Consider the following 25028-nt stretch of genomic DNA (forward strand, 5'->3'; position numbering starts at 1 on the left):
GCCAGCAGTACTATGTCAACTCCAATTCCCAAAAGATCCGGCCCCCCTCCTCCTCCTCCCCGTACTCCCCCATCCCTACCCCACTCCGCTCCACCTCACCCCACCTCTGAAGGTCTGTGTGAAGAAGTAGATCACTCACATCACGTTAATGTAAAAACCGCCGTGCGGTTGACAAATGTTGTGGCTCACTATAAAATGTGCTAACTATGCAGACTTTCAAGCGACTACGCAAGTCATTTGTGACTGCAGCAATCACATTACCCTAGACGTCGAGAGTCTTGATTATCGCGACTAAGAATGCTGGCGTTTCTTTTTTTTTTCCTCTTCTTCTCATGGTTGAGTCTTATTTGGTTTGAATTATGCTTTCAAGGCATGTTTTCCACTTGGAAACTGTACAGATAACGTTATCTATAAGCGCTGATTGAAAAAAAACAAACCCAAACAAACTATGAAGTTTAAGACATTTAATGTTGTGTTTTGAAGGTGATTCATTTCAGGGGATGAACATGTATTATTAGGGTAGTTGTCTGCAAGCTTTTATGCTCTGCGATGAAGACACTCCCCTGATTTTTCCCATGCACTGCCAGCCTGCAGGCCTTGGCACAAGGGCCGACTGTGAGGATCATGCGTGAGCTGTGTATCTTACCTAGTACAGTGAGCTTGGCACGGTGGGAGCGAAGCGCTGCCTGTGTAGCCTGACACTCATACACCGCGTCATCCGCCAACTCTGCTGAATCGATCTGCAAGCTGTGCTCGCCTGATAGCGGGTCGCCCATTAAGGAATAGCGTGTCCAGCCTGCGTGAAGCCAGCACAGAGAATAGAGTCAGAGACAAACAAACCAACCAACAACAAACACATAATGAAAGGACTATAAAATGAACAGACTTGTGTCCTGAACAAAGCCAAAAGAAACGTGGCAAGGCTCTTTAAGACACAAATGAAAGCAAGCAGCACCTCACAGGGCCAGGCATTGAGCCGTTGTGTTAGCAGAGCAGTGTGAGCCTAGAGATGCAACACGTGAGAAGGCTGCTGCATGGGAAGACTGTCCTTTAAATACAGGCACACTGAAGATGGGGTGGCTAAGGTCAAGAGGAAGCTTCTTCGCCTTTATGCTAGTCAGCCACACATTTAAATGTCAATGTGTGGCAAAAGCCAATTGATTATCCACCTTCTTACAAGAGTTAAAATGCTAAACAACAAATTAAAGTTCGGTGCGTGCAGCAGTAGCTGACCTGTCTGCAGTACATTGTTCACTCACCATTCATTTGTGTAAAACCCCAAAGGTTGACAGAGAGAGACTTGATTTCTAATGAGGCCTGGCATTAATTGCAGCAGGACAGACAGAGACAGAGAGAGCACTAAACACAGAGAGGGCAGGAGAAGAAAAAGGAGGGGGCTGGAGAGAAGAAGCCAGTGATAATACCTGGTAGATCTCTCTCTCCTCCCAGTGCCAGGCCATCTTTGGTCCACTGTACCATTCCACGGTAACCCACGATGACACAAGGCAAGGTCACCGACTGACCGGATACAACCACCTGGTCCTGGGGCTGCTGGGAGAAGTAGGCTGCTTGGGTGGCTGCTGGAAGAAAAAATAAAAAGGAGACAACGTGAACAACTAAAATCTTTAAATTGACCTTTTCGTTGATGGCAAACTGCAAATTCATACGGAGTCACAATATGGCTATAAAATCTCGATGTATTAAATTCAGAAAATGTGATCACAGTAGATTTCTGCAGTGCCAGCAGAGACGCATGACGAGGAAAGTGAAACTTTCTCTGTAAGGGCTTTGACGAAATAATGCAACTATTTAAAAAAAAGCAGACTGACACGAACTGCTCAGCTTACTCTCCTGTTACCACAGCACTTGGTGGGAGAAATGGACATGCGTGAAAATATTCTTTGTTCCCCCACTACAAATGCGTCTTCTAAGAGGAAGAGTCAGCTGTTACTCGTAACTTATTTAACTCTTTCCCAAGACCATATGGTTACATGCTCACTGACATGAAGCAAACACGCTTGTGGAGAGAAAACGCAGCCACTCCTTCAATGTGCTTTTTGTAAAAATGGATGTTAAACAATCAAAACTCCATTAAAGTTCCCTGGGGACCCGTTCATTCGAGCTTGCTGAAAGTCAGCGGAGACAACTGCCGCCACCGCTGTCGCCGTTTCGCTGCTGTGTTTAAGTCAAAGTCTCCCCGGATTGGCTGGCTTGCCTTCACACGCATGCAGAAACACAGCGTGAATACGGATTCGCAGCTCCTACAGTTTGTGCCACTATGCTTAAGATTGTGTATTACAAACCCCACTGGCAGGGGGGGAAGACGGCAGCACTCCAGAGGGAACTAATTCGTAAGGGAAGGCAGGAGGTGAGAGGGAGAAAGGCAGTTGGTTGGTTATCTAAGTAGGATGTCTGTGTGAGCTGGGAAGAGGACTTAAAAAACCCTCCCTCATTCTCCTCTCTTTGTTGCTCGGTGGAGAATGGAAGGGAAGGGGGACAGTGGAAGATAAAGAGGGTTCTATTCAGGCAGTGCTAAGCCCCCACTCCCCCCACCCCGAACTGCTTCTCTTGGTGGGAACGCTTAAACAGACAGGATCCCCCCTCCCTCCCAACATGAAGAAAGCCACTGAAAGGAGGGCAACATACGGCGGCCAGAGACACGCTATTGTCCTCTTGTCCCTCTCTTTTAATAGGCCTCTTCATTTCTAATCAATCCTGCTAAATGCAAGTTTAATAGCTTTTCAATAGCAGCTTTTCCCCCCAGAGGGTAGCTGGGATTTTCTCTACCCCCCCCCCCCCATCCTCCCCTTCTTTTACCCTCCATTCTTTCTAGTTTTTCTTTTCTGAAGGGGTGGTGTGTTGAGGGGCTTCCGTGGTTGTTGGCACTGTTTATCCTGCACTCAATTAACCACTTCATCTCAGGACTGCACCCTACCCTTCGCCTCCCTCACCCCTTTGCACCCTCCTGCCTCTGTCATCCAACAGAACGATTAAAGCCGCCAAACAGTGAGCTCATCAGGAACATGAGCGCTCAACACTTTAGACCGTTGTGGCTCTCGACAACTGCCTCGAAACCCATTTTCACATGCTCCCATTGTCTGTTACTCTCCATCTGGGCCAAACGAGGTGTTAATAGATCGAGTCGAGATGTAAAAAAAGAAGAAAAAAGAAAGATCAGAGAACAATGCATGTCGGCTCTCCAGTATCGTCTCCCTGTACATCATTTTTATGAAAGAGCTTTAAAAGCCGATTGAGCTGTGGGTGCAAACAGGTAGACTGCTGTATGTGTGGCACCCACTGGGGATCAAAAGAGGCCAATTTGAGAGCGTCAATAAGAAGTGAAACGTCTTCGAGTGAAGGCCATTAGGCATTTACCGAAGGCTGGCATTTTCCAGTCATACCTTCAAAAAAATGCTGTTTTAACAGTCTGCCCGCCTGTCCCTTACATTCTGCCGTTATGAGCTATTGAGCGTTTTCATTTTCCTCCCATTGCAAAGCGAGTTGGGGGATTTTCCTCTTTGTACTTGCAACAGTACAAACATTGATTGTAATTAAGTATCTTGCCCAGAGTATCTAAATGTTTACAATGGGTAATAGTTCACTGCATTGGTTGATTGTTTAGATGGATTACATGCATTGAATTGCTTCTCTTTACCTCGCCCACGTACAATTTCTCATGCTCACAAATGGCAATTAACACCATACGCACACACACTCACGCATATGCAGCCGTACAAATATAGAGTACGGAGCATGTGCTGTAGAGAATGTCTTCACGCCATATGAGTGATTCATTGCTCTCCAGATCCCTTATTGAAAATGCTCAACAGAACATCTCGACTGGCTAATGACTCATGCCAGATTCCTTTAATTCCTCCTTGCTGAATTAGACAATTCTTTGACGGTGTATTAGCAGCTTAATTACATGAATACATTTCTGACAGGGAGAGAGGGAGGAACGCAACCAGACAAAGAAGTAGTGGAGGAGAAGCAGTCAGAAGAAGTAGGGAGCTGTGGGTGTGAGGAGGCTTGTTCTTGGTGTGCTGCAGTGTCACATACACACATGCGTGTACACAAACGAAAACACACAAATAGTTTTCGGTGATTTTCAGCAGACTAAAAATGGGGAGCTCGTCTATTGGCTGCAGTTGAATCGCATTCGTAAAGAAAGACTTGAATCCCCTTGAAATTCCAACATTTCTGCAGAGGATGTGAGTTTATTTATCGCGTTGTCTCGATTGCTACGCAGGTAAATATGTGCAGAGTAGATTAGTTATACAACACGTTGCGTGCTTAAATGTTACACTGACACCAAAAATGCAATATTCGCTCTTTCTCACCTTGCTGTGCGTATATGTGTGCGCGTGACTGCTTTTCCGTCCCCTAGTAACAAGGTCAAAAACACATTTGGCCAGATACATTTTAATCCGGATTTCTCAAAATGGAATATCATTTCACACCGCTGGATGCACATGGGGCTAAGTTTATGTGTGTCTGTGTGTGCGTGCATTTCCGCCTGACGCTGAGTGTGTGTTTGGGCTATGTATGTTTATGTCTGCCGTTTCATCTCAGTGTGTGAATGAGTGTGGAGGTTGGGGCTGCGTTAATAGGGTAAGCATCTTGTCAGGCACTGGAGGGCACATTTAGCAGTTACTTTGACACAGTGACTTTGCTGTTTCTGTCACATGGTTGGTGTTAAGTGCAAAACAGCCTCCCCGACTTGGGCGAAACCTATTAAAGAGCTTTGCGTTGACCCTGGAACTGCTTGCTCTCTCTCCTTCATCTGAACTGATAGGGGATGCGCTCGCATCAGGAAGGATCAGGAAGGGATGGACAGATGTCGGCAATGATCCGTCCTCCACTGGACATCTGCCTCGATAGAAATAGATTGAAGCAGTCATTCTGCGTGTGCGAGCGCGCGTGCGTATGTACGTGAGTGTGTCTCGTGTGCATTTATCCCGGTGGGGACTTTAACCTGACTGCACACAAACCTGTGGGAACAAAAATCAAGGTCCCCAGAGGTATGGACTGCTTTTTGAGGCTTAATACTTGGTTTTAGGTTCAGGGATAGCATCAGTTAAGGTTACGTGGATAACTGCGAACACCCAGACGAGTGTCATGGTCCGAAAGCGTTGTTGTTGCTGCTGTACTGTAGTTTCTGTGTGGACACGCTGCGGTCACAACAAACTCAAGGACGCTCGGACACCCCCTGTGGAGTCTTGCATTCAGCCCTCATGACAGAATTTGCACCAGTAGGACCCAAGATAACTCTCGTACTTGGTAAAGTGGAAAGTATAACGCTGCCATTAGGATTAGGCATTCATTTATTGTGATGGATAAGGTGAAGGCTAGGGGATAAGAAATGCATTATCAATGAGGGAGTCTCTCTGGGCTACAGAAGCAAGATTTTTTTAAAAATAAAAAAAAACTTCAATAATAAATAAATGATCTGAGCATCTGAGGGCACAAAAGTCAATTTAAGTGCATAAGTTGGAACCTTCAAATGAAAACTAAAATAACATCAGCTACTCCACTCTGTTCATTTTCCTATGTTTTACGATGACACTCAGCTGCTGATGGCAGTGTTTGCAAAGAGTTCTTATTTTAGTTCCGATTTTATGCCATGTCCTCATTCCCATCCAGTACGAAGAGTACAACATCCAGTCCTGTGGGGTCTATAAATGTAAGTGCTCTCAACTTGACTGGACAATTTGCTCTGTGCAGTAATAATTCAAAATGCTAAAAAAAAAGAAAAAAAAGAAATAGCACCCGATATCTACTTGCATTTCAGCCCTATGCTAACGGCAAAGACTCCCGAGCCCAGCTGGTGTGAGTTTTCCCACAATAAGAGCCAGAGATGAGAAAATGAGGAAGCAAAGCAGACAAAAAACATTACAAAACAAGGCAATTGGCAAAAAAGTGTCAAGCTTGGAATAAACAACCACTTTCTCCAAATGCCATCCATTGTGCCTTGTCTAGATAAGGCTTCTAAATCGGGCTGGAAAATGGGAGCTCCATTTCTCTCTGTATGGAATTATTATCCCTTTGTTTTGAGTCAGCCTCTTTTGTCTTCCTTTTCCTGTGTGTGTGTGTGCTTGTGTGTGCATATAAACAGAGAGTAATGCTGAGTAGTAGCTGAACCAAACAGTATGTCCCAAAGGGGACACGGCACCCATCTTATGTTTGATCTGGCTACTAAGCTCATTTCCGTGACTCTTACAGAACTTCTAAGGGGCTTAAAACACGCTAACAACAGATACCACCCACCAGCCCATGGCAGTATGGCCACCCGCCCCATCACACACACTATATGGGTGAGCACCTCTGTATTTTTCTTTAACTGTTGCAAACAGCTTCACCCTGTGCCTCTGCAGATGTCTGCATCTAGCCTACCTTAATGTAACCGAGCATCTCTTCCATCTTTTCTTTCCCACATTGCATTTCATCTGCACTCCCAACCGCCCACTCTCACTATCTTCTCTCCCATTTTGCTTTTTTTGTGCCCAAATTGCAGCCTAACAGCTTTTTAAGAGCTGTTTTGCTGGAGTTTAATCCTCCTAGCCTCCCCTTTCAGCCTTTATTCCATTGTGAAAATCTTGGCTCAGACCTAGGCCCCTTTTTAGAGAGTGGACCCGCTCATCCACCCAACCCCCTCCTGGTGTTCTGCCGAAACTCCAACCGCGGGCATTCTCTCCCATCCCTGCATCCATTCACAATCCAGCCCAATCCCCTCATTCCTCTGCTCATCACCTTTACGACCACACTCAGTGAACCGTGATACCTGAAATCAATATGTACCAGCCCCCCAACCTCGCGAGTTCTATAAGGTGCTACTAATTGTTGATTTGCTTTCTCCGTCGCTCTTCCTGCCACCACTCTGCTTTTCCAGACTCTGTGTCAGCTGTCATCTCTTACCAGACTCTCCCTTGCACTTTCCCTCCCCATCCCTTCCTCTACTCTATCCTGTATCCCCTTCCCCTGTCCCTTTTCTCTCTCTCTCTGCATCCCTGGTGTGAAAATCACAGGGGTTTGTGTCAGCTTGTCAACACAACACTCAAGAAAGCAGAGTAGGGGGGGAACAAGAGCAAAAAAAAGAGGTACTATATTTTAGAAAGATCAGAAAAAACTGAGGTAAGGTAAAAATGGAAAAAGTGGGCTCCTGTCAGCTTCCAATTGCAAAGGAGGGAGCCTGAGAGGGGATTGATGGAATGCTGTAATCAGTCTGTCTCCGAGGCTGTCACCATGAGGTTTTTTCCCCTGCTGGAATAGGGCGCTGCACACATCAGGGCAGCGGTGAGGCTGATCGCATGGGTGAGCAGCAGCCGAGGTTCTCCCTGGGTAGCTGCTAACAGATGCAGTGGATAGTGTAATAGAGTGGTATGCATACGGGGAGAGGAAGGAGTGAGGGAAGAAAAGGGGAGGCTGGGTAAGAACCCAAGAGTGCTGATGTGACATAGTCAGCGTGTGAATGCACATGAATGGTTCGCACAGTCAGTGTGCTGCAGTGCCCGACAATGTGCCATAAATACACTCATTCTTATACTGTCTTCTCACACTTGCCACTCACATGAGCACATTGATGCGCACTCAGTGTCAGAGGCCCATATCTTTAGGGTTTCTAGTGGGCAAAAGCATCTCTCTGAGTATAATTCCAACACAGCTTTTTTAAACAGCTCCCCTACACTGAAGCCGAGAGCTAGGGGAGCTGAGAGCTGACTCCATACAGACAGATAGTAAGTGACTGGCTGGCTGGCAGGAGGACAGGAAATAAAAAAGCCATATAAAAAGGAGAGAAAAAGGGGAGGGAGTCAGTGGCAGTGGTATGAAATTGTCTGTACACATCAGCCAGCAATGTTGACAAGATGTTGATTGAGCTAGTCTTGTCATTGCGCTCCTGCTTACCCCACAAGACAGCTGCTGGCGGGATCTGTGTCACAGTTCCAGCCCTCCTCTGCCCCCCCGCACGTCACCAACCCCCTCTTTGGTCTTTGCTCTCTCTCTCTCTTTCTTTCTGTCATATCCCAATTTCTCTCTCTGTCTACCCCCCCGCCCCGCCCCACAATTTTCGCCAGTGTTTGGATGGAAGGGCTTTCAATATAATTCACTGTGCTTTTACATCATTAACTTCTTGCGCTGCTTGCAAAAGCCGCGGTTTAGTGTGTGCATAACAGCTGACATGGTGGATAAAATAGCAGCGGTTCACAACATGTGGCAGTGAGGCAGCTCAAAGATGAGACAGGAGTCGGGGGGGGGGGGTAGGAAAAAAAATTGCAAATCTTTTCAATCTCCGCTGCCGCCATAAAACAAGCAAACAAAACAAATCTATCAATAAATGACACATTAAAATCCATAAAACAATGAAGAGATAATGTGAAAATTGCTACGATATCTTGCTTTAAAAACATGCAGTGGAAATGAAAACAAAGGGATTCTCTGCACAGATTCGGTACTGGGACTCTGGCTCTAATGCTCTGGGGTATCAATTAATTTAGTCAAGGGATTTGCGGCCTGCTCTTCCTAATTGAGCCCAGTGGAAACCCCCTCGGCTCTTCGCGATAGGAAGTAGTGCGTTTCATAATTAATACTTTTTTTCCCCTTTATTATTATTATTTTTTAATGAGGGTGGTAATGTTGTAAATGTGTGCATCTTATTACGGTAAAGGGGCCATCTACGCTATTGTTCACTTACGCAGTGTTTGCTGCTGGTGAGATAAATAAAAAAGACAACCTCATTGAGAAGCTGCAATGGCACACTGCAAGTCAAAGCCGCACTTTTGTGTGTGTTTGAATATAAAACACAGGCAGCTCAGTGAGAGTCTCATTAGTGTTGCTTAATATGTGTGCTTTTTAAAGCTTAGAGGTTAATGCCCGACTTGCCTCCATTTCAGTGGAGCTCTCTTTAATTTGATGCATAATTCTTTTTTGTCAGCAGCTGACAAGAGCCTCTTCAGAGAAAGCAGCTGAGCTCTGTAGTGAACTCTGCATCCAACAGGAACACAAAGGCACACAAACACTCCTAATTAAACCTGTTCACAATATTTCTCTGCGCTCCCCCTCTCGCGCTCACGCCACGTTGCGGAGCATATTTCTCAACGATCCTATCTTCCCATCTCTCTGTCCGGAGAACATAACTCTTAGCGATTAAACAAATTACCTCCTCTCCCGGGAGACCCGTGGATCCGGTGAAGAGAATAAGTGTGTGATTCACAATGCTGCCACCTCTCTGTTCTTACAAACAGCCTTCAAATTGCCGCGTATTAATCACTGTCTCAGGATAGTCCGCGACCAGAATTCCTACTCTTTTTTTTTTTCTTCCTCATCCAGAGGAGATGAAAGTGCGAGTTTTAATTTAACATCAATTTTATATTCTGTTCATCAGATTGCCCGTTACTTGAAACATTCCTTTAAAATTCCTGATGACTAAGAGCTTCCAGAACACGAGAAAGTGAGAGGGTGGGGGGGGATGTTACCTGCCGACCTCAATACATTCTGCTTTGTGCTGAGGAAAAGAAGGGAAGGGGAAAACTAATTTCCTGAAACTCCATTTCTTAAGCGTTGATTAGTAAAAGGAGCATAATTAGAGTGAAATGTGAAGTCAGGGTTTTTTTTTTTTCAGATTGCACCACTTCCTCTAGAAAAATCAGGCCATGATTAATGAATAAATGATTAATGAGCGAACTAATTAATCAATTAATTATTAAGCAAGCACTCGGAACAAGAAATGGGTAGTATGACAGTGAACAGTGGATAAGAGATTTTGAGGCTGTGTGTTAGAGAGAGAGAGAGAAAAAGGATTTGGGATAATCTGCCTGTTTGTTCTGTCAGTTTGTTGGGTCTTCTGATAAAGAGGGGGATGATAATGAGGATGGAAGTGGAAGGGAGGAAATGCAAAGTTTAGAGCTTCATTTGAGCTTCCCGAGTCAGACAGCAATGCCTCGCATAGGAGCAGCGACCCCCTCCCCTCCTTCCTCCAAACTGCTACCTCTGCAAGTTTCCCCCGTGGTCAGGTCTCTGGGTTACGGCGGTAAAGCCCTACACAAGTCAGATGTGGTGATGATGTTTGCACTGGGCATTGCCATGCGAGCCCTCCAATCATCACCTCTGAAAAAGATCACGGTATAGTTCCTGCCACTAACCAGTCATCTCTCCTCCCCTATCTTTAACTAGGACACCCCATCAATCTTTGATAATCTGCGGTGTGGGTCTCCCCAGTGTGACCAGGCTGATGAGACATCACAGCAGGGATTGATGTATGAAATGCCGCCTCCAAATGTAACTGTGATATACTGGACCGTTTCAAGTCTGGTTTGACCTTTTTTTCCTAGATATTAATCGCTGCGGTGAAAGAATATATGTGAGATATATCTCTCCCCCAGGAGCTCTGCACTCTTTATTCTTTGGCATGAGGTTTTCTCCTAGGTGGCTTTTTCATGTCTGCCCCCCCCAAAAAAAAAAGTTCCCAGAGCTGTTGCTACACACAACAGGATATGGGACACAAAATAATATTTTATAAGCAGTTTATTGTTTCTATTAAAATGCAGCATTACTCTAAAGCTGCATTTCTCCACCTTCCCCTGACACCCGGAAACACATCCTCAAAGCGAGAACATGAGAGAAGGATCTTTCATCCCTGCATATTTTTCTTGCCGTTTACTGCTGGCCTTATTAAGAGAGTTGTGAGTGATGGAGGCAGAGTGTGCCGGGGAGAGTCTCAGGGGGCTTTGATGGAGGCAAGCGATGGAGCTGTAGTAGGCTGAGGGCAAGATCATACTTACGTTTATCCGCTCAAAGTACTTTTTAAAGTTCTTTGTCTAGGTACCCCTTCTTCCCTAACAGTCCTTTTATTTCTGCGTTTGTTCTAGTCTATTGTTTTTCTCTAACGGCCGAGGTCTGCGCCAGTGCTGCATTCTGTCCTAATCACACCATGGCATTGCAGATTTCCTTAGAGTCAACTGGGTGTGAATGGGCCTTTGTCACAGTGGGTGGGTTGGCTCATTGACTGTGAAACCCGGACATATGGTGGCTGTGTGTTGGGATGTATCACAGCAGAGAATGCCATGGGTCAGGCTCTCGACCCTAGCCTGGCCTTTAACACCTTACCGGCTGCACCGAAGTCTGTGGTTTGATGAAGTTAAACACTTCATTGTGTGTTTTGTCTTGGGGTGTGTTTTCTTAGCTGCTTTTACTCACCCTTAAGAATGCGCAGTTTGCAGTTGAGGCAGATGCGCTGTTATGTGACTGTTTTACCAAACATGTAACGCATGCCTGCTCTTGGGCTGCAGTGACACGCACCGCTCCTCAGCATAACACTTTGTAACACGCTGTTTGCATGGTAAAAGTAAAGCAAAGCTGGTATCTCTGGTGGCCAGGCTTCTGGAGAGAAATCTCCTTTTGTCACGGTGTGATGTGACTGTTAAGTGCCCGGCCTTTTCACGCATCCAACTGCACCTCAGAACTTTTCTAGACACTGATGATGACGCTGCATCCGAGGGACGCAACTGTCCCGTGAAGTTGAAGCATTATACGGTCCCGCCAGATCGATGGTGTAAAGTCTGTTTGATGGCCAGTTGAGCTGATGTGAGTATAGTGCGGTTAACAGTCAGAAGAACACACAGCAGGCAAGCGGGTGTCTCGTCTCCTGCCTCCTGCAGGCTGCACCTAGTAAGCTAATCTGGAGTATCTCTTATGTTTGCAAGGTGCAACACTAATACCCAAATGTAATGCAAAGAAAAATCAGTTTAGCTTCTAACCATATCTGATTATGCTACAAATAAAAATTTTTAGCTTTAAAACATGCCCCCCTGAGCTCTCTCCTCCCTTTCATGCATTGTATCTATGGAAAACATTCTAGTTCTAGGTTCTGATAAACAAGTGAGGCGTTACAGGCTCTTAAGCCCATCGTGTGAGATGATCGATCATTGGACAGAGTGTGGAGATAACTCCCTCGGCTTGCCTGCTGGTTACCACTGATCCCATATCACCCTCACAGGATATGGTATGAATCACAGGAAGTTTAGATCAATCTATATAGATTGTGCCGTGTGATTACAAAAAAAAAAAAAATCCAATTTGGCTTATCCATCCAAATGCCTCAGTGTCTGCCTGTTTTTGCATTAATGTATGGGCGTGTCCCGCGTGTTAAATAATAGCTTTTTCACATTCTCCTTTTACTGATTTCTGATATTTGCTGAGACATCTCTACAATCTGTCCTACCTTTGCTTATTTACTATGCTTAGTCTATCCTGCTCTTAAATCTCCCTTCTTGAGGGAGTCGTCTTTTAAATCTTAATTAAAACAGACTCCAAAGCCCCCCACCCTCCCAGGGGCTGAAAGCAGCTTAGAACAATCAAGAGGACGGATTAGAAGTGAGAAGAATAGAAGAAGAGAGGAGATGCAAGAGAGAGAGATGGGGGGGAGGCTGGATGGGGTTTCAACAGAAATGGAACGTCAGAGAACAATATTGAGGGGAACGAGAATAATGACCTCTTCCCCTCACTCCCCCTGATTCTCATTCCTTCCCCTCCTTTTAGCTTCATCTCTCCCTCTCTCGCAGGGCTCTGGAGTCTTGGCCTCACCTATTGACATTCAGCTTCTCGGCAGATTAAGCAGCGAATGGAGCCTCTGGAAAGGGTAAACACAGTGGAGGAACAATGACCAACAGGCGGCAACCTTATTGGATTCTAATTAACTGCCAGGAGAGATGGCCAGGGGCATGTTAAGTGCTGTGGGACACAAGTTAGGGACCCAAACCTCAAGTTCCACAACTCACATCACCTACTCTCCACTAAATTCTTGTAGATTGTTTCTGTCTTTCCCTTTATCGTTCCCGGTATCGCTGTCTCCTTTTTAGTATTCTCCTATCTTTGAATCTATTTGCCCACTCTTCCACATATGGCCCATGAGAATGGCAAACAGAGGCATTTAAAAGCACTCCTTGGAGAGCTATTTGCCATCCTTCTTTTCCTGGGCTACCTCTTCCTCTCTGCTCCCCATCCTCACCCCCCCCCCCCCCCCTTTTTTTTAAACACAGTGGAACGAGGCCCAGCTCCCTGAGGTAGCTGTTTGAGCGATAAGGTTAAAACGTGAAAAAAAGGTGAAAAATTGTGAGAGATTATTTGATATTAAACAGATTGAATTATCTGGAGTGAAAAAGAGGGATGAAGAGATGAAGGAGAGCTAAATCATATTTCTGCATCGCCCTCAGGAGGAGCACTACCAGAGGGAGAGAGGGCGCTAAATGGGAATGAGCAAATAGCCTATCCTCAATGGTCAGAAGTCTGAAAATATAACCACTTTTTTTTTATACTCTCCTACCCCAGTGAACCAGCACGTTAATTTGAGTGCGAGTCCAGGCAGGTCTCTCTATATGTGTGAACTTTCTCACTGGTGCAGTGGGTCCTCGGTCTTTTGAGTGGTCTCCTGATTAGGCCAGCTCACAATGGTGATGTGTCCTCCAGGGGCCCCCTGTCTGGAGCCACAGGCACTAATTAGACCGGTATCATTAATGAGTTAGTGTGAAAGAAGGTTCAGCCCACCTTGAGTTAACACTGAAGTGGGCAAAAAAAAATAATCCAGCACCCCACAGGAGACAGGCTATCGTCACCTCAGCGAACATATAAAGCAATTTGTTAATTGGTGTGAAAATCCGCACAAACTTTGAAGCCATACATGTGCAAACGCATGCACACACTCTCACACCTTAATGTGAATACACATACTGATGTTCAGGGTACTCCATGAAGGCATTGCTTGTTAACATGCTACCTGGGATCAAAGAGGCAACAGCTGGAAGGAGAGAAGTTTGGAAGAGCCATTATTTGTTGAGGAAAAAAATTGCAGCCCAGTGTTGTGTTTGTCCTTCGGCAAACCTGGCAGAAAAAGAGGTTTCCACCATTTCACAAAAACGAAGGGATATTTCTTTTTCTTTCTCACCATCATGTGAGGGACTCTTTGAAATACTCAGAGTACTTTTTTTTTTTTTAAATCAAAGCTGGGAGGAAATGAATCACAGCTTCACTTGTGATCTAAGCCCGGAGATATAAAAGGGATCCACATGACTACTGTCCATTTCCACACCATTACAGCAACAGTCATGGCTGTAATAGGTTGAATTGGGCCATTGATTTCTCTCATGCACCCTCTTTCACCCACAAAACTAGTCTCTGCCAGTTCCGAGATACACCCATTTCTTTTTTAACTAAACATCACATGCTCAAAGACGGCTCACACACACACACACACACACACACAGACACACAAAAAACAGAAAAACACCACCAAATCTAAGCCACAAAGGGGCACAGACACACTCAGTCGCACACAAACACACACGGCCAATACAATATGTCCCAGCTTGAGTTCCTGGGGAGTTAAACAAAGAACTGAGTTTAAATTGGCCTTTAAAGAACTCCCCCAGAACAATCATGGAGTTGACTTGAGCTGCTATAGAGTGTCAGAGGACTGCTTTAGAGAAAGAAGGGTAGTTAGGCTGAGGTCTATAGTGGAGTGAGTGGCTAATCTATAGTGTGACGACGCAAGAGCTTCTCTTGACCGGCTTCAATAGCCCTCCAATCAGGCCTGACTGCCCCTCAATCTTCGCTTAGTTTTTTTAACTTGCCTGTGATTGTGCGGCTTCATTAAGGGCCTATTTATCTTTCCCTGTACTACAGTCCTAAAAGGCTACATGACATGTTCAGCACACCCATGCACCGCCTACACAAGGACCTGGCAGATGCACGACTCCATTAGCACACAAAGAGAATCTAACATAGCGAAATCTGCTGGAATCACAGTCCAGTCAGCTGAAAACATTGCTACTTTTATTTTTCTTCCTAAACTGTGATAGTTTTAACAAATTTTTAACTTCTCTGTCCTCTGAAGCCGGCAGCCTCCATCTGCTAATCAGTGTTCCTCCTGCTTGATTGCTTCGTGAAAAAAAGAACAGAAAAAAGTCTCTTAAAAACAATCGTTCAGGTGATGAAGTAGCCTGCAAGGCGTTCGGTGTGTGGCTGTGCTGCAGCGTAATGCTGCCTGAACAAAATAGCAGACCAGGTGAACCCATGACCCCACAGAGACAGAGACCCTCCCAAACAAGCCACAACAAACAGCCTTCTGTAGCCACTCTCTGCCTTTGATCTGAAGAATCTGAGATGAGATCTGTTTCCTCTTCCCTCTCTTCTCTTGTGCCCTTTCTCTCTTTTCCTTTACAACACCTCCTTATACTTTTCCCTCCCTTCCCCGCTGAGCAGGTGTATTAAATGAGGTGACTATTCCGGCAGCACTGGGCCGCACCTCAAAGTGCAGTCTGTGAAGAGGGCTTTTCTCTCCCTCCCCCCCTCTTATCTTTCATCCCTTCTATATGCCCACCTCCTTTACTCTCCCTTTTCCTTTCCCTTTATCCCTCTCCATCCCCTTTACTGCGTTTAACATGTTCCTCGTACTCTTGAATTTGAAATGGAGAGCGCCAGGCCTCTCATCTATTCGGATCTATCTACACCTCCCTGTCTATCTCCGTCTGCGAATATCTCGGCCTATTGTCTGTTTAGCTATATGTCTAATTATGCTGTCTCACTTATGCAATTAGTGCAAAAATAAATGGCTGCCATAGCTTTGTGTCTCCCCTTCACCCCTCCCATTGCAGGCTCTGAGAAAACAAATTATAGAGAACAATAGGTACAAATGGCTTCTGCACCAAACCACATGATGGATGCAGCCTGGGTTCCCTGCATCTCATCCCTTCCTTTTTTCCTCTTCCTCAATCACTCCCTTTACTCTCCCTCCCTTCTCCATTATCTTCGGCTCTATATGTCTCTGTTTGGATACAGGGGAGGACTTGAGCACTCTTTCGCCCAACTACCCGATCACTGTATGGCTGTATCATCCGTCTTCCCTTCTTGGCAATGACACTATATTCACACTGACATCATATTAAGCAGGCTCCCTTTTTTCCCCTATACCTTTCTTTCTCTCCCTCTTGCCTTGTCTCTTTCCCTTCCCCTGCTGTTGTCTCCGCAAGAACTCTCTTCTCCTCTATCCCCAAGAGCATTCTGTACACCATGACTGCAAAGCAAACGCTTGGGACTCTAAAGCAAACAGCAAGCATCCTGTGCCATAGCCCCATCTGTGGATAGTCTGAGCAGGGAACAATCAGTCCCTCTCCTCCTCCTCCTCTGCTTCGTTCTCTTTCCAGCCCCCTGGGATCTGCACAGCACTAGGATGCCTCAGTCAGACGGGTGCAATGTGCTGGAACAATGGTTGGGCTGCTTCCTCCAGGAGGGGTGTTAGGTTTACCTCAGCCAGCTTGGGAAGCACTTAGCCATGTGTTCTTGCCCTCCTCGCTGATGCTGCTTCGCAGGAATGTGGCAGAAAAGCTTCTTTCCAGCATACGCCTCCCTTACTTCTCTCTCGCACACCTGCTTCCCCCCACCCAGCCCACCTCCAGCTCTCTCTCTCACACACACACACACCCAAACACAGGTATGCACACAATCACTTTCTTTGCATTCAAGTGTACACTTGAGATCTAATGTTTAGCCTGAGGTGCTATTAATCCCCCTCGGACTTGCAGTCAGTTACAACTTTTCTTTTTTTGTTTTTTCACCTCTGCCATGCTCAAAGAAAAACAGCAGGTTTGGTTTCCACTGAAACAAGCATATCCATTACCTGAAATTCTAGGCTCCTGGCAGTAAATCCCTTTGACCCCCTCTGCCTCCCTCCTCTCCCTTTCTCTTCCTCCCCCTATTCTCATGCTGAGCCCATTGTTGTTTTTGCATCAGCTTTCTTACGCCAAAAGCAGACTTCAGGAGAGAGAAAGGGAGAGACACACCCCTCAACCAGTTAACTGCCACCCACCTCTACCAAACACCCTCCCTCCCACCCACCCACACACACACTTCGCTGCTACTCACGTCTCAACACAGCTCGATAACATTAACATGTTTTGCCATTGAGGGAGCTGCAGTTAAAGGCTTGATCAATACGCTTTGACTGACATCCCTCAGTTGATAGCAAATTGGTTGCCTTCTCTCGCAGACCTCCCAGCGAGAGTTTCTCAGCCCTGTCTGAAATTCTCTGCAGAAGAAATGTAAATAAAAGACATGGCTACACTTTCTCCAATCCTTCACACAGTCTCTTCCAACAATAGGAAGAACAACAGCAGCAGCAGCAGCACAGGACAATCATTGTGCAGAGGAAGACGAGGGCAAGCCACAACCAACCCACTATTTTGGTTAATGGTTGAGTCACCAACACAATATTAGCCACGGCGTTCCAGGCAGTTTCAACTGACAGGGTGAAGAGATGAAAATGAGAATAAGGAGTGAGCATGGACTTCTTCAAGGAACAAGTAGTTGGAATATTTATTCCCACAAGGGTACACACTCTTTCCATATCTAATAAAATGAGCAGCAGGCAGACAGTTTCTTGTTTCCTTGAATGTGTTTTTCACCCGTAGCTGGTTAAGGAGGTGACATGTCCTGAGAGCTGGAGCATCATTAATTAGACAGTTGGACTTTGACTAATCGCTCCAGAAAGAGCACACAGCCCTGAAGATGCCAAACACTCATCTCGGCTCATCATCCACAGCCCCAGCGTGCGCCCTTGACCTCTGTGGGTGCGCGAGTGTGTTCAGGGTGTTGCTTCCGTGAGATCCTTGTGATTCATTTCTGGATGATGTGCACACGCCATAGAAGCCCTAGTGCACTCTGCTGAATATTTCACATCTCCTTCTAATCAAGTGCCACTGCCAATCATAGTTTATGCAAAGAGAGTAAAAATAGAAGTAAAATAAATCTGCATCTAGTGCTAAATAAATGTTGTCTGATGGGATTCCCAACTGAACTTTTTTTTTTTTCCTGAAACTCTTCCCAGCTGCCAGAATTCTACTCCAATAAAGCTATCTTTAATACAAGGTTAAGGAAAGCGGCTGGTGAAGATAACACAGGAACAGATATTGCTGCAACGCAGAAGATAAATTTCAATTTGCTGTTGGTTTCTGCATCTCGGCAGGAGATATGAAATTCTTGTCTTGCAGGGCAAGAATTGATTGGAAAATAAAAATGAATGTGTGGTCTAGTGCATCTGTTGTATGTTGGTTTCTGGGCTTAAGGTCTTTTGAAATGGCGATATATCTCTGCAAAAGGAAGTGACACTTGCATTTTTAGGGAGGAGATAAATGCAATACAAGTCTTTCTTAAAATAGCTGCTACTGTATAAATTCAACTCTTTCCCTTGGGGGCCTGTTCTAATGACATGCACAGAATTAATCCCACTTTCTTCCTCTCTCTATTCTTTCCATTACTGTGTTTGTACAGAAGAATGAAAGAGTCAACAAATTTGTGCCGTCCCCCGCCCGTGTGTATGCTCACAACACAGCCCCGAAGAGTCACAACTGGGGAAGAAGACTCTAGGAAAATGGCAGGAAGCTCCCATTGTCCTGTTCCCTGTCATATCCTTTCCGGCTCCTCAAACCACCTCAGAGGAAGACACGCTGAGGATGTGCAGAGACAGACACAAGGAGAGAGTGAAGACAAAAGGAGGATGGGTGGGACGAGGTAAAAATAATAACAAAGAAGCCAAATGTCATCAACAGTTTGCTACCTGGCTACTTGGGCTTCCTGTGTTGAGCCATACCAGTGCGCACATCCACTTAAGTTGCTAACAGCTGATAACAAAGCCTCGGGACACACTGCCAAGTTCTTTATCTGTGTTTACCCACATGGCAAAGCTGATTAGAGATGAGCAACATTATGAAGCCCCATTGTTTCCTTTCTCATTCCAGTTTCTCCTTCCGTAAAAATGCTGCAAGTGAGTGTGCAGGAAGGGGGGCTCAGAGGATGTGAAGAAGAGCAGAAAGACAATGCCTCGTGTGCATGACGGGTCTTCAGGATGAAAGGAAATAACAGGTCTTTCTTGCAGATTTTGGACATTCATTACTGCCGGCTCGGGTGTGCCTGTGCGTGTGTGTGTTTGCATGACCACATCATTTGTAAAAAAGAAAAACTGGATGCCTTGCTCTAAAACTATTCATCCAGTCCAGTCACCTACAGTAATCTTGACAAAACTCTTAAAATGCACATGTTGGGATAAAGTTTAAAATATAAAAAAAGCATATGTGAATCTTTCGTTTTGTGTTTAGTTTCTAGAAATTTCAGATACAGCGTTAAAAACGAGCAACACGGACTGAACGTCGAGTTGACCACATGTTATCTATCTTTGCCCTGACTTTGTCTCACAAATTTTGCAAGGCACTTCTGTTCAAGAGTCAGCTGCATTCAGATTCTGCTGTGTCTGCACTTGGTGAACCTCATATCTTACATTCCTCCCTGGCTGGCTACAGTTCTTACCCCCAAACTTTCTGGCACTTAGTCTCTCTTACTTTATCTCCGATCTTTTTTATCACAGAGGAAAAGAAAAGAAAGGCGCATGATACAAGGAGAGGAGGTAAAACGGAGGCAGAAAGAGAGCGCATTGGTTTGTTTCTGTGTGTGTTTGTGCGACAGAGACAAGACTAACAAGACAGGGAAAGGTTAACAATGCTCAGCGGTCTTCTTCTGTGTTTACCCGCTGCTTGTCTGCTTAATCATCAAGACACTGGTGACACATCCAAGTCTTACCCCTCCTTTAAGACTCTCCTTCCATCTTCCACCCCCAACTTTGTCTTCAGTCTGACTCCCCTCCGAAAGAATTCAAAGAGCAGCAAAACAGCAGTTCATAAAATATGCGCAGCTCCCTAAAACAAAACCTCCCAGGCCATGTTGTCACTGCATCCTCAAGCATCGTTGTACTCTATATTTTAAAGACAAATCTGGTAATGGGAAAACCCAGGCTGGTAATGCGGGGAGGAGGGAGCTGGGGCTGCATTTATCACTTTCTCTGCTTGAGTTTATTTCTATGTTTGTGTCTGTATGAGGTATGAATGCGAACAGGCTTTCAACCGTCGGTGAAAGTCTCCCATCTGCCTGCGGCCCATTAAGCAGATACGCTCTCCTGTCCCCGCGTTCCACAGTCACACATTCTGCGACCGGGCAAAAAGTAAAAAAAAAAAAAAAAATGCTGTGAGAAGAAGCAAGGTGGAAAATTTTCACACTGCCACACTATAGTGAAACATGAGTGGCGACACGACTTAAGAGGAATGGAGAGAAACTTGTAATCTTAGCTCACAGCCTTTGAACTTGGCCCGATGAGACGCAAGCGACCCAAAGCAAAAGGTTCCAAAGAAGAGCTCACTGAAGATTACTCGGAATACTGATTCAGTGTGGAATCCAATTCCTGTGGGAGCCCAGGGGACTATCCGGGAAAGTAAATTATCTGTGTTGTAGTACAGACTACATACTTACAAAATGTATGCAATATTCCATACATAAATTTCAAAGTGAGGCCATGTGTTGGAGCCAAATTTGGATACCACAAAATACATTTATGAGTGCAAAGAATTTTGAGCATCTGTGACTCTTTATAAGACTGACACAATAAATGAGGTCTAGGGTCTCTTAGGTTCTAATTAGGGCAGCTGTTACCATTTTCATTATTTGTGTGCTTGAGTGTGAAAGGGGGGAGAGTGAGTGTGTGCGTGTTGGGGTCCGGAAAATATGCCACTGTCTGGCTACTGCTCCTTTTCATCCAGCTGTTGCTAGTCTATCAGGGAGTGGAGGTTTACTCGTTTCACATTCCTCCCCGGAGCCTTGAATGATGACAAAACCACGCTGAAGGTAAAGATGTACGCACAACACATGGCCATTGGGCATGCTTGGGCTTTTGGTGAAAGTCTGTCTGAGGTGAAAATACAATAAAGCCTAAAGGATTTCAATTTCATTATGCTATCTTTTCTGCCTCCCCACGATCCTCTTCCTCCACTCACCCTGGAAAACATCTGTGTTTAGTGCGAGGTTGTTGTCTATTCTCTTGCATTCAAATTTAATTATTATTTTTCCTCATCCCAAAGTGTTAATACTGCGCTCTAGTTTATCGACGCTGAAAAATGCTGATAAGTCAACAGTTGCTCAGTGTTAATTGCCGAAAGCGTCTTTTCTACAACAAGAGCAGCACAAAACGAGTCAAATAAATTGTAGCAGCTGTTCAGAAAGCCTGCTTGCTTTTTTTTGTTTGTTTTTGTTTCGTAATAATTGCATTTAAGCCTAAAAACACATCTGTTTTCGGCATCGTTCTGTTAATTCTATTACAGGATAACTAATAATAAGTTACAACGTTGAAGTGTGGAGGGAAAACAAAAGCTGACAAGTCGCATTTTCAAAACAAGACGTGCATCAAAAACATTCTTTCTCCTCACAATTCCTTCAAAATTAAAGCATTTTGAAATCTCGATACTGGAAGGTCTGGGGCACAATGAGCAGACTTTGTTATAATCACTCATAAACTCTGTTCTGCCAATAAAAAAAGCAACAGGGGGTGGTGGTGGTGTTTGTGTAGGAGAGAGAGGGTGGGGGGGAAACAGGTGCATTATGTCTGCCCGTCTCAAGAAAAACAAATGCTCTCCCTCTCTAGTTTGTGTCTCCCTCATTCTCTGCCCCTTTGCTTTCTCGCTGCCTCCCCCTCTTCCCCGCTCTCACTCTTACCATCTCAAATGCGTGTCCTCGGGAGACCGTGCAGTCCCCGTTGGAAGATACACCGTGTCCGTTTTTGCCCGTTTACGCACCACATGAAAGGAAAAGAAACTTTAGACGCAATCCTGTCAGCTCAGCAGAAACCCCCTCTGGCTTTTGTGTTTTTCCCCATTCTTTTTCTTTTTGTTTAAGGGAATGCAGCGTGTGCAACACCGGCCAACTTCAAGGCAAAAAAAAAAAGATGCAGGGAGCTGCAATGAGCTGTCTCATACCCAGCTTTAATTGTTCTGTTATCACCTGCTTAAATGCGCATTCTTGACGAGCCTCGTTAAAAAAAAAACAACAACAACAAAAAAGCATCTTATTTAAAAGACACTCGCGTGTGGAGAAACACTGCGGTCAGGCGCAACCGGTCCCCAGATTTAAGAAATCAAATAAGTGAAACTTTCCGTCTGTGCACCCTCGTACAATGATTCGGAGCCTTTCCATTCAAAACAAGAAAGCTCACTTCGCTCAGGCTTCCGATGTTTGAATAAGATCAGGGGGGCAAAAATCACTGCAAATCTCACTTACGCAGTGCCATTTCTCATCAGGGACTGCTCGCAGACAGAGAAACCTCCTGATGTAATCACTCTTTCAGAACTAATTAAACATTTACCGGCAATTAACAGCAGTGAAATGTAGCATTGCAGCAGATCAGATGCCCACACTACTACAGCAGCGCACTGAATGGCTTGACGCAGCGCGCCAGCACGGAGCGCGGTCCATCCTTCCCCGTTAATAAGGACCCGGGTGGTTAAATGATAGCAAACAAAAGAGTATCTTACCTGTGACCATCACGCAAAAGATGAGGTATAACGAAGACATTTTAGTTACTCTTGCCGCTGATTGTATTCTATGGAAAGAGTCTCGCTCCGTCTATGCGACTGAGCTGGTTATGGTCCACCGCGGCACCGGTCTCGGGATCACCGGAGATTCGTCTACAATAGCATCCAGTTTAAAGAAACGACTCAGAATGGTCCGAGCAGTCAGTAAACTCGCAGTTAGCAATACATCTCCACAGTTGGTAACTTTCCCCTCTGCATCAGCTTCTTTCCCAGTCTCCGTTCCTTGCCACTGTGGCACAGCTCTCGCCTCACTGTGCTCTCCAGCAGTCCATTAGAGAATCGGGCGTTTCAATCAGAAGGTTCATCCAGAGTCCACTTTGTAACCTGCTTCAGCATGCTGCGCGAAAAAAAGCGATCACTCCTCCTCGACAGTGCGCAGTGATAACCTCGGTGAAGTTACCTCTCGCCCCTCCGCTGGAGTCTCTCACTCTGTTCCCTCTATAACACACTCACTCCCGCTTCTCTCTCTCTCTCATACACACTCTTCCCCGATCGGTCTCCTCGGTTTACTCTCCCTCCTGCCAATTGGAAATGCGCACTGACAGTCATCTGGTGGTGGTACTGGGTAGCCAAATCTGGCAGAAGCTGAGCCTGAGGAGCCCCTTCTTCCTCAGATGCTTGCCGGGGGACCCCCGCCCCTAAGGGACTGTGATTGGCTGAGCAGGCATCACGAGGAGGGCATTTAAAAAACTTATTCACAGTTAAATGACTGCTCTAACAGCTTTGGGTGAAAAAACGCTTGAATAATATGAATCCACAGAATAGGATGCTGGAAAAGCAATGTGCTCCCTGTCCTGTAGGGGAAAATGCAGATTCTTGCTGTTGCCATTAGTTTCTTTTTCCAAATCATACACAGCACAAAAGCACTTGCCCCTTCCTCATTTCAAAGTTTGTGTGTGTGTGTGTGTTTTTTTGTTGTTGTATATTTGTCACGTTTGAATGTTTCAGATCGTTAAAGAAATTTTGATATTAGACAAAGCAAATCTTAGCAAATTCAAACTGCAGTTTTAACATGATGCTTACATGACATAAGCAAAAGAAATATTAAAACCCACCTGGCTCTGTGTGAAAATGTAATTGCCCCCTAAGCCTAATAACTGGTGCTGCCACACCTCAATCAAGTGTTCGTGTAAGCTGGCAATGAGTCTTTCACACCACTGTGGAGGAATTTTGGCCCACTCTTCTTTGCAGAATTGTTTTAATTCAGCCCGATGGAGGATTTTCAAGCATGAACAGCCTGTTTAAGGTCATGCCAAATCATTTCCATTGGATGCAAGTCTGGACTTTGACTAGGCCACTCCAAAACCTTCATTTGTTTTGTTGAGCCGTTCAAAGGTGAGCTTGCTGGTGTGTTTTGGATCATTGTCCTGCTCCATAACTCAAGCCTTAGGGTACAAACTGGCCAAACATTCTGCTTCAGGGTTTTCTGGTTTAGAGCAGAATTCATGGTTTCATCAATTATAACAAGTTGTTCAGCAGTCTCTGACCATCACACTACCACCACCATGTTTGACTGTTGGTATGAAATTTATGAAATGCTGTCTTAATTTTATGCCAGATGTAACGGGACTCAAACCTTTCAAAAAGTTCAGTTTTTGTCTCGTCAGTCCACACAATATTTCCCCAAAGGCCTTGTGGATGATCAAGATGTTGTTTTGCAAATGCGAGATGAGTCTTTATGCTCTTTTTGGTCAGCAGTGATTTTCTCCTTGGACTCTCCCATGGATGCCATTTTTGCTCAGTCTCTTTCTTATTGGTGAATCATGAACTCTGAGGCAGATGAGGCCTGCAGTTCTGTAAATGTTGTTCTAGATTCTGTTGTGGCCTTCTTTGAGTAATTTGTGTAGGTTGGTCACTCCTGGGAAGGTTCACCACCATTCCAGGTTTTCTCCATTTATGGATAACGACTCTCACCATCATTCACTGGCCATCATGTGTTGCTTTCTGACATCTTTTGGCCACTTCACCTCGCCAGACAGGATCTATTCATGGGTTTTCTTAATTCAGCAGGTCTAGCAGTAATCGACCCTGGCTGGTGAAAGTGAACTCAACTTTCCAAAAAATGTGGTTAATTACAGTAAATGAATTTAAACTCAAATTTATGTAATTTTTCTTCAAACAATAACTGTATCTTCGTCATTTATTCATTAGCTATGGTAATGCTTTATATGCCACAGACAACATTTCAATGTGAGAAGGAAAATCCAAAGACTGGCTTCATTTTAAATATGCACAAAATCTTCCTTCCTCTCAGTGAAGTTACACAGCAACTCTCCTATTTTGGTCAGACAAGGGCCAAATTTAGCACCCGAATCAATCCCTGCCTTCCATTATGAAACATATTTAGAAGTTAATGAGAATGGGTATGAAGAATCAGTTAAAGATGTTTGGACAATCTGTATAATGATCACTTGACACATAAACCCCCAACACAGATGAAATAATAGCGGAAACCATCAGCTGCTGTTTCAGAAGAGTAAACTAGTTTAGTTGATGAGCCTTTTGTCTTTTATGTACTCACTTTCTCCCACACAACTGATGACTTTTACCCCAGCCATGTGTCACTATTATTTCAGTTAC

At 45.0% G+C, this 25028-nt stretch overlaps 1 protein-coding gene across 3 annotated transcripts in view; it reads right to left on the reverse strand.

The window, feature by feature from the left end:
* Window positions 1-23008, reverse strand: part of kirrel2 (kirre like nephrin family adhesion molecule 2) — a 34265-nt gene extending 11257 nt beyond the window's left edge. For 2 of the 3 annotated variants that reach the window (XM_085473531.1, XM_085473529.1), the window contains exons 1-3: window positions 22389-23008; window positions 1425-1580; window positions 647-796 (exon numbers count right to left, since the gene is read on the reverse strand). In XM_085473531.1, the coding sequence (XP_085329657.1) occupies window positions 647-796; window positions 1425-1580; window positions 22389-22428 (346 nt within the window). In that variant the 5' untranslated portion in view covers window positions 22429-23008. The remainder of the gene's footprint in view (window positions 1-646; window positions 797-1424; window positions 1581-22388) is intronic. The other variant, XM_085473530.1, reaches the window with a different exon arrangement.
* Between the last annotated feature and the right edge of the window lie 2020 nt (window positions 23009-25028).

The sequence above is a fragment of the Copadichromis virginalis genome, linkage group LG11 (assembly GCF_057382275.1).
Source record: "Copadichromis virginalis isolate Kocher_CV1m ecotype Utaka linkage group LG11, C_Virginalis_male_GT1.1, whole genome shotgun sequence".
In the NCBI taxonomy this organism is placed as follows: domain Eukaryota; kingdom Metazoa; phylum Chordata; class Actinopteri; order Cichliformes; family Cichlidae; genus Copadichromis; species Copadichromis virginalis.